Source organism: Cannabis sativa, chromosome 3 (genome assembly GCF_029168945.1).
Source record: "Cannabis sativa cultivar Pink pepper isolate KNU-18-1 chromosome 3, ASM2916894v1, whole genome shotgun sequence".
NCBI lineage: Eukaryota > Viridiplantae > Streptophyta > Magnoliopsida > Rosales > Cannabaceae > Cannabis > Cannabis sativa.
In genome coordinates this window covers 19,771,227-19,791,266 of record NC_083603.1, presented here as the reverse complement: position 1 = coordinate 19,791,266, position 20,040 = coordinate 19,771,227, and the positions used below count along the sequence as shown (strand labels likewise).

Below are 20,040 nucleotides of genomic sequence, written 5' to 3'. Positions count from 1 at the left end.
GGTGAAGATGAAAAATAAAGTGTATTTTTCATAAAGTAACATCGATAAAAATAAGATATTTATTAAGATCGAGACAATAACACTTATTCCCTTTTCAAAGACAAGAATAACCAAGGAATATACACTTCAATGTCGTGAGATCTAATTTGGTTACCTGAACATCATGAACAAGTGAATGGATTTCACCGTCAAGAATAGAAGATGGCCTACGATTAATCAAAAAACATGCAACAGAAACAACATAAGTCTAAAACGGCTTAGGAACATGTATTTGAAATAAGAGGGCTCTAGCTGTTTTAAGGAGATGCTTATTTTTTCATTCTGCTACACCATTTTGAGAGAAAGTATCAACACAAGAAGTTTTGATGAAACATATCATTTTGAACCATATAAGATTAAAATCAACTAGATTTGTATTGTTTGGTATTGTTGAACGAAAAAAATATATATTATTATTACTATTATTATTATTATTATTATTTTAATATATAAATATTTCGTTTACAAATCAATAATAATAATAAAATGGGAATGAGTCAGTCAACAATAGAGTAAATAAATTAAATATTTTTTCCACTTCCACCACTTTAGATTAAGTGAGTTTTCATTACCAATAAAAATAATAATAAGAAAAAAAGGCTATAAAGAGGAATGGAGAAGTTAAAGGGGATTGTAAATTTTTGGCCAGAATTTGATCGTAAGAGAAATAGAAAAAAAAAAAATTGCATATTGAAGATTTATCTCCAAGCTTTACAATAAGGGTAAGTGAAGATTTATAATATGGATCTATTCTTCTTATTCTTTTATTTTTCAATGTTGTGATGAAGAATTGTTCTAATCCTCTTTGATTTACTAGACTTCAGTATATAAGTTGATGTGATATATAATCAAAAGAGAAAAGAAGAGACTAATATTCTTATGTTGTCAATTTTATTATAGATTTTTATATTTATCTTTGATTCATTAGACTTCAAAAAATAAATCGATATGTGATATATAATCGAAGATAATAATATGAATCTTTATGGCATTATGCTGCTCGATTTATTTGGTTTTCTTTTTAGTTCACTAGACTTTAGAAAATAAGTCAATATGTGATATATAACTAAAAGGGAAGAGTAAAAGTTTTTTTTTTAAAAAAAAAATTGTTATGCGATCAAATGTCTTTATTCTAAAATATGTATCAATGTGAAACGATAAATTGATCTCATGATTTACTGAAAAAAAAAAAAAAATCAATTTATACATTCACAAAAGAATTTGAAGATATCATTCTTCTTATTCTTTTATTTTTCAATGTTGTGATTAAGAGTCGTTCTAATCCTCTTTGATTCATTAGATTTCAGTATATAAGCTGATGTGATATATAATCAAAAGAGAAAGAAAGAGACTAATATTCTTATGTTGTCAACTTCATCATAGATTTTTATATTTCTCTTCGATTCACTAGACTTCAAAAAATAAATCAATATGTGATATATAATCGAAGATAATAATATGAATTTTTATGGCATTATGCAGCTTGATTTATTTGGTTTCTTTTTTATGGCACGTTTACTAAACTTTAATTGGAATCAGAAAAATCAATGGAAGAAATGAATCGGGTTAAAATATAAACTAATTGGAAATAATATTTTGTTTTGTTGTTTACTAAACTGACCAGATAGGAAAACAGAATCATTTTATTTTGTTTACATAATCAGGAAAGGTAATCGGAATGACTTAATTTGACTAAATTGTCATTATTAGAACATGTAATTATTTTTTATTTATATATTTTTAAGGACATATTTGTTTTTTTTATTTTTAACTAATAAAAATATAATTAATATAAAGTAAGTTAAGGAAAGAAAAATGTATTCCTTATGAAAACGGGGGGAGAACCATTCTCTTTATTTTCTTCTTAATTTGTGTGGGCTCCACTAGTTTCTCTTATTCTAAAATTTAGTAAACAAATGAATGAGAATCAATCTCATACAATTAATTCCCATTCCCTTTTAGTAAACATGCTATTAGTTCATTCGACTTTAAAAAATAAGTGAATATATGTGATACGTAACAAAAAGGAAAGAGTAAACGTTTTTAGACTTTTTCTAAAGAATTATTATGCCATTAAATGTCTTTATTCTAAAATGTGTATTAATGTGATACAATAAATTCATCTCATATTTACTGAAAAAAAGAAAAAAAAAATCAATTTATACAGACACGAAAGAATTTGAAGATATCATTGGCCTAGGACTTTGATGAAATTTGACAATATATGCTTAAAAATAAATGGTACACTAAAACTATGCTAGCATTTTTTACATTATGCAAACTATACTTAAAACATTTTTCCCTTACAATTTTACCCCTAAAACAAATAAAAAATATTCATAACACTTTCTCTCTCTCTCTCTCTCTCTCTCTCTCTCTCGGATATCTCTCTCTCTCTCTCTCTCTCTCTCTCTCTCTCTCTCTCTCTCTCTCTCTCTCTAGAATACACACATTGCCACCACCGGAGCTAGTGTTCGGCCGCCTTACTCAAAGGGAACTTGAAACCCAACCAAAGCTCTAAGAAAGTCATTCCTTTAAACAATAATGGGTATGTAATTTCTTTAGTAATTATTGTTTGATTTAGATGTATTTATGTTGAAAGTAATAGATCTACACATATCTGTGGTTTTTATGTACCCTTTTGACACCCTTTGTCAATGAAACACGAAATGCAGCAAGTCTGCGTGTTTACTGGTTTTTGTGCAATTTTAGCGATATTTTTCGACATGGTTAGCGACATTTAGCGATTACTAGGCTACAAGAGGTTAGGGATGACATTTAACGACATGTATCGACATGTCGCGACACAAGTCGCAACACATAGAATTATTGTGTTATATTGTGGATATTTTTATTTTTCTTGACAAGTTCGCGACGTTTGTCGACATACTTTTTTTTGTAATTGGTTCGCGATAAGTAGCGATAGGTTTGCGATATCTTGCGACATCTTGGTTTGTTATAATTTGTGGTCATTTTGGTTTGCAGATTCAAATGTGTTTGTAGTTGTACTATATGATGGGGCTTGGGCAGTTGAAGGTTTCAACTGGATATTCAATAATCCAAAAAGTAAGATGTTAATGTTTGAGGTTGACACTACTTTAGAAAAGATGAATGATATTTTGTATGAAGAGTTGGATATAGACCCTATTGTGTATGAACTGAAAATACAGGTGTGTTATATGTACATGAAAGGCAATATGATACCGCCAGAAGTTTTAGTGAAAGATAGTCAAGTAAGATTGTTCTTAAGAATGAAGGCAAAAATGAGTGTGGAGAACTTGCTGCCACTGTTTGTGACTAAGGTTAAAAGGCATGCGCTTTTGGGGCCTACTCCGCCAAATGTCCTCCCAAGAAGTGTTGTTGGGAGTTTTGTCCCAGAAACAGATCCAGCCGTAGGGATGAATGAGCAGGCCCCTACTAATATAGATGAGGATAATAGGGTTGACTATGGATTTGACCAGTTCAATGAGTTTGATGGTGCATTTTACAACAATGATCCTATAGTAGATTTGAACGAGGATGGTGATGCGGAGTTGGAAGTTCATGAACCTATAGAGGTACCTTCTTTAAGGTTAGAACTACCTCCACCATCTCCACCACGTCCAAGGGAGCAAAGGAAAGACCAAGAAAGAAGAACCCCTCGGAGTGAAAATCACGAAACACCAGGCACCGGTAGCGGCGCCTGTGTCCTCCTCGTAGTCTTGTACCATCTGATTTTGAAGTTTGTACAAAATTCAAACCTATTGTGTGGACAAGGGAAGACATAGAGGAAAATAATGTTTATACAACTTCTCTTACTGGTACACATTCAGGGGAAATATATGTTGGCAAGCTGTATACAAATAAGACTGAATTGAAAAATGTGGTTGGAAAGTTTGCATTGAAAATGAATTTTGAGTTCATGGTGAAGAAGTCTGGGACCGATGTTTTTTATGAAACTTGCAGGGGTTCAGATTGCAAATGGAGAGTGAGGGGGAGGAAGAGGGCACGTTGTGACATGTTTGAGGTTACTGTATTCCACAACGAACACACATGTAGCCTGGATTCTAGACATGCTGATGACCGTCAAGCAGCACCATGGGTTGTTGGCCACCTCATTAAGAACAAGTTCAAATCAGATGGAACTAAGTACAAAGCTAAAGACATACAAAGGGATATGTTTCAGGAGTATGGGATCAAGATGAGCTATGAGAAGGCTTGGAGGTGCCGAGAGAAGGGACTTATGTATTCGAGGGGTACGCCGGCGGCGGCTTATAGTCGGTTACACAGTTACTTTTACGTGCTTTGGAACGAAGAATCCGGTACTATTACGGACATTATCACAAAGGATAACGAGGTTCAAATCTTGTTTCAGTCCTTTGGGCTTGTAGGAGGGGATTTAAGTTTTGCCGTCCTGTGATTAGTATCGACGGCACGTTCTTGAAGACAAGGTTTGGGGGCACAATGCTAGTTGCTGTAGCGTACGATGCAAATAACCAACTGTTTCCGATTGCCTTTGCAATTGTTGACAGCGAGAATCATGACTCTTGGAAGTATTTCTTGCAGAAGTTAAAGGAAGCAATTGGGGAGGTTGAAAACTTAGTGTTTGTATCGGATAGGCATCAAAGCATTGAACATGCTGTCGAGGTTATTTTCCCCGAAGCATGCCACTGTGCATGCTACAAACATATTTCTATGAATGTCACCCACAAATTCAAGACTGATGTATGTAACACGCAAATATGGTTGGCCGCTTACGCATGGTCGAAGAGGGAATGTGATAGACATTTGCAGGTGCTCCGACAGATGGATCCTCCCATCGCTGCTTATGTTGACAATATAGGATTAGAAAAATGGGCTCGTCCTTATTGTCTAGGAGACAGGTACAACATCATGACAAACAACGCTGCAGAAAGCCTTAACAACTTGACTGAAGAATTCCGGGCATATCCAATAACTACTCTAGTTGAGTTCATAAGGTTCACACTACAAAATTGGTTTGCTAACCGTCTCGATAAGGCAAGTAAGTGTGTTACCCCTTTGGCAACTCATTTTGAGGAAGATTTGATAAAGCAACACGAGGATGGTAGACGTAGAAGTGTCCTACGTAACGCTGCACAATTGTTTAATGTTGGAAGAGGTGCTGACGGTTTTGACTTTGAAAAAGGCAGAGATGTGAACTTAGTTGAGAGAACATGCACTTGCGGCATGTTCCAATTGTTGAAAATTCCTTGTCCCCATGCATGTGCCGCAGCGCTTACTCAGAATGTCAGTGTCTACGCTCTGTCATCCCCCTATTACACAAAGGAGACGTGGAAGAATACTTACGATGCAACAATTAATGTTGTGGGCGAGGAGGATGAATGGGTGCTTCCAGAACACATGCAGAACATGAGAATCGGTGTACCAGTGGAGAAGAAACCTGTAGGTCGTCCAAGAAAGAGCAATGCAGGAAGACTACGGACTAACCGATTTCCATCGAACGGTCAAAAAGTCAAGGAACCACGCAAATGTTCAAACTGTGGCGCATTGGGACACAACAAAGCTACTTGCAAGGCCAGGGTTTGAGCAGCATTTTCGTTTTTAAATTGCATGCATTATTATTATTATGGTTTATGACATGTTACTTGTATTTTTTTATGTATGACTATGTTTTATCGACATTATTTTCTGTGTATGTGGTTGTTTACTCTCACTATCTCAGATTTTTGTATATAATTGTGTATTTCACGACATTTTGCGATATGTAGCGACATTTTCACGATATGTTTGGAAATTTATTTTATCCTGGACAAGGTCCTGAAATTGAGACTTTCCACGACTACACTAGCGACATGTCGCGATATAGGAAGAACTTTTATTAATTCTGGAAAAATTAAAAAATCGCAACTTTCCACGACTACACTAGCGACATGTTGCGATATAGGAAGAACATTTATTAATTCTGGAAAAATTTAAAAACTGCGACTTTCCACGATTACACTAGCGACATGGTGCGATGTAGGAAGAACGTTTATCAATTCTGGAAAAATTTAAAAATAGCGACGTTTCACGATTACTTTTGCGACATTTTGCGACATTAATGGAACTTTTATTTATTCAGTGAAAAGTCGATATCTAGCGACGTTTAACGATTACATTTGCGACATGAAGCGACATGTAGCCTTGCAATATTTGCATAGAGATCCAGGCTTCACCTGTTTACCATTTAAATAACCTAACTTGCAGCGACGGCAGCCTTCGGGGAACCCTGGTGGTGGAGCCGGCCATACACCTGTTTTGTTAATTTTTTTTTCAAGTTTTAGAAACCTCCACTCGTTCATAAGCCGTTCATCTTCAAAACGTTTCATGTCGTCAAGCACTTTTTGCATTTGAGGCGTAATTTCCCCACAATCAGGCTCCTGCTTGATCTCTTCAGGAGTAAGAATCGGGTATTTGCCCTTGTTCCTTCTAGTAGACATTGCTAAGAGAATTATCTTGTAGGGGTAAAAATTAAGAAAATATGTAACTTATGAGATAGACAATTGGCTTTTATAGAGAAAACTAGTAGTTGGGAAGGTGGGATAATAAATGTAAAAATTGAATTACACAATTGTACACATGTTTGTCATGCACAAAGCAATCTGGACAATTTTCGCGACATGTCACGACACAGGGCGACATGTTATCGACATAGTGAAGTAGTTGGTTAGGCGGGATAATAAATGTCACACATTAATTACCATTTAATGTGGAAACGTCTTTCGTATCGACGTTTCGCGACATAATTGCGACATATTGACGACATCAACTGAAGAGTCAAAACATGATTTTACTATCGACATTTTAACGACATGTTCGCGGTGCTTTAGCGACATGAAACCAAACACTCAGAAACTAAATTTTTTCGACATTAAACGACATGTTAACGATTTTGTAGCGACATGTAAGTAAAATTTTTAAAATTGAACACTTTTCCATATATAAAAACTGTACAGTACTAAAAACAACTATGCCACTATGTTTGTACAATTGTAATGGAGTTCTTAAAATACAAAAAAATTACAACCCTTGTAAATTATATTTCACCAAGTTAAGTTCTGATAAAACAAGTCTACACACCACCGATCTCTGAACATTCTCATGCTATCGTCTGTAATGTTGTCCAAGGACCGATTCAGCATTAGGTGTTCGATGTACTCAAGTGCATACACCCCGCAATCACCACTGAAAAATTAACAACAAACACATTTAGAGACTGAACTGCATTTAAAGAGTAATGGCAAATGAAATAATAATATACTATATTAACAATTACCTTGTTTTACTTTGGGGAACCACCTCACTTGGCATGCGTCTAGCATGCATTGATCTGAGTTGGCTACTGTCCCCTAAGTCCACATTCAGAATGTTGTTGTTCACTTGATCATAATAGCCAGTAGACCTCAGCAGATGTGGAAACAACTCAGTCCAAGGTAGCATGATGGCATCAAACTGTGCGTCGGTGGTGTATGATAAATCATTATCGTACACCCGAATCTGCCACATATCAATATCTACCTCAACAGCAACCCAATGTTTTCGATGATCGAAGTACAGGACGAAGTATATGAAGTTCAAATCCTTCCAACATGGCATGTAACGGCTCTCCATACCTAGATAGTACTGGTTCACTGCATCTGGCCATTCGAACGTACTTCTGTCACCAGTCTGGCAGCTCCAAATGCCTATGAGGAATTGTGGAAGTGTTGTGTCCAAAATCACACCTGGCTGAGGGTACAACTCTGGAAAATGATGGCGTCTCCTCCTCATCAAGTGTGATATGGCATCTATGTGCTGCATAAAAAAAAGAGAAGATTAATCAATGTCGTAAATGAAGTCGTGAAACGTCACGAACAATGTCGTTAGATAAATTTGCCGAATGTCGCGACAATGTCGTGACAATGTCGCGACAATGTCGTGACAATGTCGCGACATGTCGTTAAACAGAACGTACAAAAAATGTGACCATGTCGCGAGAATGTTGTGACAATGTCGCGACATGTCGACAAATAAAACATAAAGAAAAAACTTCTGTGTCAGCAACAATGTCGCAAAAATGTCGCGACATTGTCGCTAACACATCGACAATAAAAAATATGTTACAAAAAAAATCAAAAATACTAATTAATTATTAAATACTTACATCATCGTGAAGCCACTCCGCCCTAAGAAATAAAGTTGTGAAGAACTTGACATCGCCAACACCGGTGTGCACATTCCTAGGTCGGGCATTGGGAATGTCTCCAATCAACCACCTCTTGAACGTACGAACCAATCTACGGTCTCCTGGTCTCTCCGGGTCTACGTTCTCTGGAAGAACTCGCCTCTTTTTCTTTTTCGCAGTGTATTCGTTCAAGTACTTTGGCGGCTTCCTCTTCCTCACAAATGGCACATTTTCTGGGGGTCCAGGTAGAAGTAGGACTTCGTCCTGTGATTGTGTATTCCCAATGGCCGTGATAATTGCTTCCAATGGAGTTGACGGTGCCTCGTTATCATCTGCTTCCCAATCTTCTGGGAAGACATCTTCGTTATCACTCTCCACTTGTTCCTCATTTTGCGGTGCAGGTGTGGGCTCTCCAGGTGTGGGCGCTCCTTTTACCATAGCCATCAACTCGTCCATCTTAGCCAGTAGAGTCTCCTTCAGATCTTTCTGACTCTCTGTGAAGGACCGCCTCATAATGAGATGGCTATTTACTAACCCCGTCTGTGCCAACATGACGGCTTCGTGCTGGGACTCAAGCTTCTCCAGCCGGGCCTCAATGCTATCCAACCTCTTTACAAGGTCAGTGTCCACAGATGTACTGGTTGGAGCAGAAGGACCTGCTGAAGTAGATGGCTCGTGTACTTCAGGTGCCGGTGGTGGTGGATCTAAATTTGCCTTTGTCACGGCCTCGTTGATGGTCTTCGCTTGAGTTTCAAACACAGACTCCTGTGTACCATCAACGTCCACCGTTTGTTCTACATCCATCTCAAAGAAAAGAGGGGCTTTACCCTCATTAATACTCTTGAAGTATGCCTCTTAACTGGGCCGGGGAAACAAGCACTTCTTCACCACCAACTGAAACAAAAAAGAAAACACAGAATAATTAAAAACTGTGAAAAGAAGTCAAAAATTATGATAATTGCAAAAAGCAGCACAATGTCGCTACATGTCGATAACATGTCGCGACATATGTCGCGATAAGCGATGCAGCAATTTCTTTTGCGACATCGCATAATGTCGCTAACATATCGCGAACAATGTCGCGAATGTTCATTTTCAATAAATTTAAATAAAATACAGAACAGTAAAGAAACATACCCGACTGTTGAATAACAGTGCAATGTCGGTTGCCTTGACATCTTGTTTCCGCTGGCCCTCCGGTGTTTTCCAGCTCAACATTCTGGGGAACTTGGTCCCGTTGCAGTGGGCATACTTCTTCCCCAACTTCTCAATTGCTTCGTATGCCCAGTACTGAAAGGCAGGTACATAGCCACTAACAGTGTACTTTGCCTCCTGAGGAATCTTCTTCCCCTTCTTCTTGTCAACATTATCCTTGTAATGTTGCATATTCTTTCCTAATGTCTCCATCAGCTTACGAAAAGCGCGCTCGCCCCACGGATACTTAAAGAAGAATTCGAGATCGTTAACAAACTTCAACATCTCAGGCCAAACTTGGACATTGCCCTCCTTTGATACTAATACACCTTCAATGAAAGCGATCAGTCCAAGCTTGTAGGCATCATCTTTATCTTCGCACCTCTCAAGTTGGAGCATAAGGGAGTCCAACTGAACAGAACTCTTCCCTTCAAAATAAGTCTGAATTAGATGGTCGTTGGACTTGGCGTGTATTTTCTCGTCTGTAGGGGCACTACCCATAGGTAAGCCAGTAATGAGTCCAAACTCTATCCGTCCGAATCTCATGTCATTTCTCCCTACATGAAACCAAACCTCATCCTCCTTTTCTGTGTCCACTTTCATTTTTCGTAAGAGGAGGCTGTGGACCAACGCGCCGGAGAAAGTCAACTCTCCAGCTTCCCAAAAGTGTCCGAAAAGACTAGCCTTCACTGTCTCAACCAAATCCATCTCAGTAAACTTGGCCTTGATATATCTGAACCTATCTGTACCCCGATAGGTAAGACGTCCCGTGAAATGAGAGGAAATTGGAAGTTTAAGTTCAGGAGCCATCTGCAAAATTGTCAACAAATTTGTTAGAAGTATGTCGCGAAACATGTCGCAGTATGTCGCTATACATCGCTAAACATAATCCTAATCAAATCGCCAAATATGTCGCTAATATATCGCTAATGAATCGCTAAACACAAAAAGGAGGATGAAAAACTAGTCCTATGTATAACTGTTATATATCGCTAATATATCGCAAACATGTCGCCAAACACACATACAAGTTGATAAAAATCATGAAACCTACGTACTAAATGCAATATCGCGAATTATGTCGCTAGTATATCGCCAACACGTCGTGAAAACCACGGTTATCAGAAAATCCCCAACTTTTCTAGACGATATCGCGTTATGTCGTGAACATAGTCGCGATACGTTGCAAATTTTGCACAAAAACAGAAAATATACCAAAACAATGAAATTACAAACGAAATCAAACAAATTGAACATAAACTAACTACATTACTTTAAAATGAAGCTCAAACAATTAAAAAGTAATGAAACAACAAAAAAAGTTTAGAAAAATACCTTTTTTTATGGTTTTGGATCTGGGTTTCGTTTGGGGGTGTCGCGAATTGGGGTTTCTCGATCTCGTCTCCGGTGCTAGCGATATCCTCTGCTGGTCGTCTGGGGTTTCACGATTTCTTCTTCGAAGAGTTCGCGATGTCGTCTGAGATGGGTTTCGCGATTTCCTCTGGACGTCTGGGGTCGGGTGGTGAGGGGGTGGTCCGTCAGTGGAGAAGAAATGGGGTGGGTGTCGTGGGTAGTCCGGTGAGTGAGGGGGTGGTCCGTGAGGTGGTCCGGTGAGTGGGGTGAGTGGGCTGTCTAGTTTGCGTAGAACGAGAGAGAGAGAGAGAGAGAGAGAGAGAGAGAGAGAGAGAGAGAGAGAGAGAGAGAGAGAGAGAGAGAGAGAGAGAGAGAGAGAGAGAGAGAGAGAGAGAGAGAGAGAGAGAGAGAGAGAGAGAGAGAGAGAGTTAGAGGGAGAGTGAAAGTTTGAAATGGGGAGGGTAAAGTTGGGATTAAAATTAATTGGAGAGTATTTTTTTTATTTTTTTTTACCTAGTATATTAAAACAATATGCTATTTTTAAGCATATATTGTCAAATTTCCCTATACAATTATGGGGATATATACATATGAACAAATAAGAATTATATATCTATTCTATATAAAATGTATTTATATAACAGAATTCTTGATTTATGAGAAATTTATAGGTGACTTTTTATTTATATTAAAAATAAAATGATTTCTTATTAAAAATAAAATGGTTTATGAGAAATTCATGGATCACTTTTTATTTATATATAATAAAATAAATTCTATTAAATCCAAAAAAAACACGATTGGATTTTTGTTGTTGTACATTTACGATTAAGTTTTCTAAATATACTTTTAGTTGGATTTTATTCTAAATAAGAATTTACTACTATTTATATATTATATATGGGAGCTAATACAATAGGTATTGTAATTTTTACCTATCAATAGGAATAGTAATTTATAGCCCTTGATTTAATCCAATAGCTCAAATCAATTCTTGAAAATTACACCAAAATTAATATATTTTTTTATTTATAATTAATCTTGAATATTATTAATTACAAGTTCAACTAACAAACTCCAAACTTAATTTTTTTTTTTACTTATTTATCTTATGACTAGTTATAATTTTCAATTAATTATTTTTTTAATTTGAAATTTATATATTTATTTTTAATTAATTTTATTTTCTACTTAACACAATAATTGTAGCTAAAAAAGTACAAAATATTCAAGTTATTTAATCCTACCATAATTAATACAACCAATAATATAATAATGGTGTAAGAGGTAAAATTATTGTATGTCAAGTACAATGACATGAGTTCAATCCTTTCAAAAGATATGATTTTTTTTTTTAATTTAAGATTTTAAATTAATTTAATAATTTGAATTTCTTTGTTTTTTTTTTTTTCTAAACAATAGTTCATTTTTTTAAAATTTACTAATATGGAACAATTCTTATACTATAAAAATTTTAAAGTTTGTAATTATTGTGGTGAAAAGTTTTAAACTTTTATTTGTTAATATATATTGATGGTTGTATTACATAAAGTATAATACTGAACAATAAAATAACACATGCAATAATAATAATAATAATAATCAAATAAAAAGTTTGTCAAATAAAAATTGAATAATAAATTTTGTCAAATAAAAAAATACATTATAAATAGATGAAAAATTTTGTACTAAAAAAATATCTAAACGATTTCGATTTATTATCGATCTCATCCAAATTTTGTAGTTTATGACAACTTTAATTATAAGGTGCTTCAAACGTACTATAAACGATCGAATTGCTACCCTTGTAAAGACATATGATTTTTTATTATTTATTATTAATTTAACTTTTAAATTAATTTAATAATTTAAAATTTTTGTTTTAAACAATATGTATGGAATACACTATACAAAATTTAAGGTTGTAATTATAATAGTGAACAATAAAATAATACATGCATTAATAAATAATATTCAAATGAAAAGTTATGGCTCTTTGTCAAAGCAAATTATGCATAATAAATAGATAAAAAGTTTTGCACTAATGACCGCTTAAGATCAATATTTTGGATTATTAAATGATTAGGGTTAATTGCAATATTGAGTTATTAATTATGATTTACATGTTTATGGAGATTTATTTAAATTCAAAATGTATTAATTATGTTATATATGTGAATTTCGCGTATTCTGTGCTTGTGTTCGGTAACGGTGGAAAGCGATGTGGACCATTAGAGAGTCACGTTTTGTATGATTTAGAATGTCAATAGCGGGGTACTATTGTTAGGCATTGGAGATATCGAGGATTTATCGGGAGTGGTAAATGACTAAACTACCCTTGTTACAACTAAAGAGTTTTCAATCAGAAATAGGAGGTCCAATTCAAGGTATAATGCTTAGCCTTCTTCTTTATGGTTTTCTTTAGCTCAAGATAGGTTAATTGCATGATTTTAGTGATTTGAGGTTCTGTAGTGTGCAACTAGTTTGGGTTTGAATTCTGGGGTTAAGATAGGTTTGTTTTAGTTGATTTTGTGCTGAGATAGCTAGTTGTGCAATGGATTGCTCAAACTTGAAGTTAGAGAGCTTAAGTTGGCTCTCTAATGGTATTTTTAATTTCAGAGCTATTTGATGTGTGTTGTTGCTTGAAATGGATTTCGTATAGTATATGCAAGTGTTCTAGAGAGTATGCATGGTAGAGTTTAGGCTCAATTTGAGTTGTGAAAGACATTTTTGGGGTTCCCTGCACTGAACCGGTCGACTGGTTTAGGGGAGCCTGTAACAACCGGTCGACCGGTTGATCCCCAGGAATCGATCTTTCGGTTAGGAACCAGTCTGCTGGTTGGGCTTTTTTCAGAACCCTACCTTAGCCTAAGTTGAAGAATAAGCATAATATGAATGTATATTATTTACTAGTTCATTCATGATTTTATTATTAATGTAATTGATGTAAGTTATTGAACATTATAATTTTAAAAAATAAAATTAATTAATATAATATAATAGAATTTTAAAACTATTAAATTAATTGAAATCTTAAATTAAATATAAGCGAAGAAAAGAAAAGAAAATATTACTTCTAAAGTATTGAACTCGACATTTTAATTATTTTAAGAGTGATTATTATAAAATTATTATAAGTTGAATATGTTATAGGTTTTTATAAGTATAATTATTGTTTTAAAAATAAATTTAATTAAAATATTTTTTTATGTAAATTTGAAATAAAAAAAATATAATTAAAACTAAATTTTAAATAGAAATAAAATAGAAAGATAAAAACATTAGATTTGGAGTTTGTTAGTTGAACCTACAATTAATAATATTAAAGATTAATTATAAATAAAAAATATATTAATTTTGGTGTAGTTTTTAAGAGTTGATTTGAGCAATTAGATTAAATCAAAGGCTATAAATTACTATCCCTATTGATAGGTAAAATACCTAATCCCTACCATAATAGCTCCCATTATATATATATATATATATATATATATATATATATATTGCTAAGGAATTTTTCTATTTATTTTTTTGGCTCGATCAGGTTATAATTATTTAGCTCCACATTTATTCTATATAAAATATGGCTATATAACAGAATTTTTGGTTTATGAGAAATTATTGGGTAATTTTTTTTTTAAATAAAAAAAATAATAAATTATTAGATGTTGCCACGTAAAGGGTCAGCATCCTACATTTAGAATTAGTTAAATGTATACACACCTCGTGGCGATAGAAAAGTAAAAAAAAAATTGATGTAAACACATATCACATACAATCACTCTATGAAGATATATATGAACAAATAATAATTTTACATATATATGTGTTCACACGCATGACCATAAGAAAAGAATAATTGACGTACACTATAAACTACTATCGTATATATACATATACTAGCAAAAAATTACGTGCTTCGGTATACTAAATTTTATGTTAAATTTTTTCTTTTACGTTATTTAAAAGTGATACAATTAAATGAAAAATATTATTAGTTATTAGGTGAGATTATTATTATGTATATGTATCTAAATAATATAATTTATAATTTTTGACAATTAAAAGTTAATACTGGATGCAATATATTAGTGTTTAAGAAAGCTTGATAATTTAAATATGTTCTTAAGTTAATTTAAAAATAAATTAAAAATTGATGTTCCGATACTTAAAGAAACATAACTTGTGTGTAAGATAAAAAAGAAAATTAAAAATCAATATCTAAATTGTTGATAATTGAAGATAACATTTGTCTCAAAATTGTAGATAAGAAAACTAATGATGCTCATTGGTGGAGGTTAATCTTCCTTTGCTTCGACAGAGACAATAGTGTACTTTTTGTATTTTTCACTTTTCATTCTAGCCGAAACTGCATATAATTGGATTGTCTATTTTATCGTTGATAAATTGAATTTGGTAGTGTCGACAAAGCGGTGGTGTTCCTGTAAATAGTGATGTTTTTTCACAAGACTTGAGTGAAGCACTGATATTTGGAATCTGGCAATAAGAAAGAGAAAGCTGGAAACAAGAAAAAGTTCAAGCGTTTCAACATTCATTAAATACAAGGAATATTGCTGAGATATATATATATATATTTGAGTTAAAAAGTTAAAGCCACACACTTTTGTCAAAGATTTTACATTTATCATAGAGTCGCCAATTTCACCAATTGGGTTTTTCGATTGAACTGCAAGACAATCCCCAAAAGAAGTTCACAATTATATTTCTAATCAATAACTAATTCAGATAATACTTCATAAAACGTTAGAGGTAGGAGGACAAGAAGTGAATGATATATGCAAAGAGGCATCGAAGCACTGTTTCCACCATACATTATACCAAAACTTGGTCTGAGATTGGAAAAATAAATCGTAAATGGACCATCAATCTAACCCAACCCACTTATGCATTGCCATATCATGAATGATACTCTACTGTATCAACATCATTTCACACCACAAAAACCAGTTGACTTGTTTTAGCACTTTGAATGCGAAGGCGGATGCAAAGTTCGTAACCAAATTAACCAATCGTGTTCAATTCTTTCATTTGATCATGCCTGCAAATTGAACTGATTTCATTATCTACAGTATTATATGAAGTAGTATTATAAGTTTATGATATGTGCACCCAGATATTATACAATAACATGGTATAATTTTTTATAAGTTTCATTTTAGAAAAGCTGTAATTGGTTAAAGACTGTCAAATCACTTGTCTGTTAAATTTGTGTGCATATTTTAGGTGCGCATATTTTCATAACCATATATCCTTAGCAAGCAAACCAGTTTCCTAAAAGAAACATCTAGATACTTTAAAATAGATTTATAACAAATTCCAAATCAATGTCAATTCAAGATTCTATCACAATGTTCGCACAACAAAACCCAAATATCCAAACTAAATCTTGACTAATCCCAGCACCATCCCCCTGCTAGACATCATCTGAACATTCACACTTTAATTAATTTATATGGTTACACTAATCCCAACCTTCTAATACCTTACAATCAACTCTCTGATCTAGGCTCTAGCTCATCAAAAGCAGATTCGTAAATAAGATATAGTAATAAGTCATCAACAAAATGATGAACCAAGAAATTGAAGACTACCAGCTCTTCAACCTTCATATGCTTTGAGAATAGCTTCAGTGCATGGCATTCTTTAGTAAGTAATCGAAGACCCCTACAGAAACACAATAAATACTTAGTCAAAAGCAATACTACTCTGATTGGCTGCTAAGAAAGATTAAGAAAACTTGAGAAATAAAGTTGGATTTTGGAACCGATGGAGAAAGCTTTGGCTGATGAGATTAGAATCAAGTTGAAATTTCTTAATTTGAATAGAAAAAGAAAACTTTTTAGGAAGAGTCGATTGTTGTGGCTGCCATGTATCTTCTTTATAACCACGCCTCCACGTGGTTCGACAATGTTTCTGCACTTACAAGAATTCAATCAATTTCAGAAACAAAAATCAAAATGACAAAGAAACCGATGGGAGTGATAGTTAAAGTTAGAATGGACATGTAAAGTCCTTTTTTGGCAAGTTAGTTAACAAAATATTTTTTCTTTTATGGTAAGATTATTTTGCATTCATACCCGATTTTCTTACCTTGTTTACTCGGTTTTAGTTGCTCTTTTCTATGTTAGGAAAGATGCACTTTTCAGCTGGACTTTCCTTTTTTTGGAAACTTCTTGTAAGAGAAGCAATTCTCTTATGGAAACTTATCTTTTTTAAGGAAACTTTGATTATTGCTTTTTCCTCATTGATTTCGATTGTATCTTGATACAATTAGAATATCTAATCTGTTTTTGGTAGGAATCAAGAATTAATAGAGGATCGGACCCGATTATAGCAAGTTTCCTGTTTCTAGTCTGATCTGCTGCGTCAGCATCCGAATCTGATGCTGCAGATCCTGTTTTCTTAGGAAAGTTTTTGTACAGCTATAGATTCGATCTTGTGACTGTCTCTAAGATTTCTATGTTCTATAAATAGAGCCTAGAGAGCAGCCATTCGAATCAACTCTTCCATTATTCATTTTTTACATTTATCTTATTTGAGAGAAGAGAGTTTCTTCGTTTTGTGAGAGCCTAGTTGTTCATCTAGGTTCTAGTATTTTATATATCAGTTCTTACTCTGTCCTAGATTTTGTGAAGAACAACTTGACTGAACAAGAGAGTGGTCTTCGGGAGAAGACTTGATGAAGCCTTACTTTGGGAGGAAGTAAGCACTTTGGTCTTCGGGAGAAGACTTATTGAAGCCTTACTTCAGGAGGAAGTAAGCACTCACACTTCAAAGACGAAGGGAGTTCGGGCTTGAAGGTGTTTCAGAAGTCAGATTCATAAAGTGGATTACAAAGGATTGCGGCAATACTTTAGAGGGAGTCTAAACTTGTTTAAGTCAATTGTCTTTGTAATTTTGATACTTTATTAATTGCTTTCATTCTCTGGGTGTGGCCCCGTGGACTAGGAGTGTTCGTGAGAACACTGATACCATGTACAAATCTCTTGTGTCGAGTTATTTAAATTTCTGCAATTATTTTTATATTCTGTCTGTTTTGTTTTGTCGTTGCAAAATTGGTTTATGCAGTAATATAATTACATTCTGCTTCTGTAGGCGTATACAGTTTTATATTTTCCTATATATTATTGACATTTACAAAAACTCGATTTTTCAATTGGTATCAGAGCGGGACACTAAACTCTTAGTGTGGTCCTTTAACGGTTTTGTGTAAAATGTCATTTTTTTGTAGAAGGAAGTTCGATTTCTAGACCACCTTTGTTTAATGATTCTAATTACCCTTATTGGAAAGTTTGAATGAGGGCCTTCATCAAATCTCAAGATGAGAAAGCTTGGAGGATGGTTCTTTCAGGATGGTCTCCTACTGTTGTGGTAGATTCCGAAGGTAATTCTAAATTAAAATCTGAACTGGAATGGTCTATTGAAGATGATAAACTTTCTGCCTACAATAGCAAAGCGTTGCATCCTATATTTAATGGTGTAGGTGAAGGTTATATTAAACTTATATCATCTTGTGTTTCTGCCAAGGAAGCTTGAGAGATCCTTCAAACCCAGTTTGAGGGAACTTCTGATGTTAAGCGCTCTAGATTTATTATACTTCAAACTAAATTTGATGAGCTTAGGATGTCAGATAATGAAACCCTAACTGAATTCTATGAAAAACTATCTGATATTGATAATGAATATTTTTCTCTTGGTGAATAACTTGATGATTCTGTTCTTGTGAGAAAAATCGTTAGAGTTCTTCCAGAGAGGTTCGATACTAAACTTTTAGCAATGGAGGAGGCTAAAGACTTTAGCACAATGAAGGTGGAAGAATTAATGGGTTCTTTGCGCACTTTTAAAATTGAATCAGCAAATCAAGCAGAATGACAAACTCAAGTCCATTACTGATAGAGGTAAAGGTATTGCTTTTAATGTTGCTGAAAAAGAAACTTCAGGTGATGAAGAAGATGATGAGATGGATGTTTTAACTAAAAACTTTCAAAAATACATGAAAAAGATAAGTGACAAAAAGAATTTTCCAAAATTCTCCAAAGGTACTACTTTTTCAAAACCTTCTATGTCTAACAAAAAGTGAATTCAATGCAGGGAATGTGACGGTTTTGGACATATTCAATCTGAATGTGCAAATACACTGAAAAAGAATAAGAAAAGTTTCAATGTCACATGGAGTGACGATGAAACTGATAGTGATGAAGATATTTCTAAAAATGTTGCACTAACCTCAGTTTCTTCTAAGTTTGTTTGTGATTCACAGGTGAAAGAAAGATTGGTATGTTTGAATAATACCATTGAAAAAGAAAATTCTGATTCTAATTCTGATGAATCTGACATCTGTGAGGAGTCACTGGCTGAGTCTTACAAGGTTATGTATGAAAAGTGGATACAGGTTACTTCTGAAAATAGGTCATTGATAAAAATAAATAAACAATTGTCTCATCAAACTGAATCTCTTGAATTGAAAATTAAAGAATTTGAGATATATTTTTGTTTAAAAGATGAAGAAATTGTTGGGTTTTATGCCCTAAATAAAACTCATTTCAATATAATCAGATTTACTTATTAATATAGATCAGAAACAACATTTAATGTTGCATGGTTCACATGATTTATTTCATGATTATATGTACATAATGTATAGATTCATCTGAAATCCTTTTCACATACTTGATCCTGTTTATTGTGCCGTCAACACATTGGAAAGTAAACATGACTATGTGAATAAAGTTTCCTAGATTTATCAGACACAGGGTTTTAATGATATGATAATCTACAACAAGAGTTTACTTGTATTTGGAAAAATACTATGTTCTTTCCAGAACATTGGTTAAAGTAAAGCTCAGGTTGGATGCATGGAGTATGCATCGGAAGGGACCGATATTGAACTTTGACTTAGATTTAATCAAACTTACCGTAAAATCTATTCAAGTCAATATCGCCTAGTTGATCCTAGATCAAATGATCTTAATCCTGTTATGATTAGGCTCAATCTTGAAAGGCTATTTGTGTTCTTTGATTTGTTAGTAAAGCCTACTTTTAGGTCAGGGTGATACGTACTTTTTGGGAACACGGTAGTGCAATTGAGTGGGAGCGCTAGCATAAACATGGAATCTGTAGCTTCTATCTGGCGAATAGTAAGCAAAGGATGATCTCCTTCGAGCTTGACCAAACGAAAATAAATGGTGGAGATCTCATTTCACATAAGCTGAAATATCATTTATACGGGGTCAAGTGTTTTAAGGATAAAATACATAGTAGGGTGTTAC

At 34.0% G+C, this 20,040-nt stretch overlaps 1 protein-coding gene across 1 annotated transcript; it reads left to right on the top strand.

The window, feature by feature from the left end:
• Nucleotides 1-4,482: 4,482 nt before the first annotated feature.
• On the top strand, nt 4,483-5,586 carry LOC133035963 (uncharacterized). Its single transcript, XM_061112418.1, has one exon. It carries the CDS (start codon nt 4,483-4,485, stop codon nt 5,584-5,586), a length of 1,104 nt encoding a protein of 367 aa, XP_060968401.1.
• The last annotated feature ends 14,454 nt before the right edge of the window (nt 5,587-20,040 follow it).

Coding starts and splice junctions, on each gene's coding strand:
- LOC133035963 (XM_061112418.1), top strand. CDS start 4,483: ATGCTAGTTGCTGTAGCGTACGATGCAAATAACCAACTGTTTCCGATT.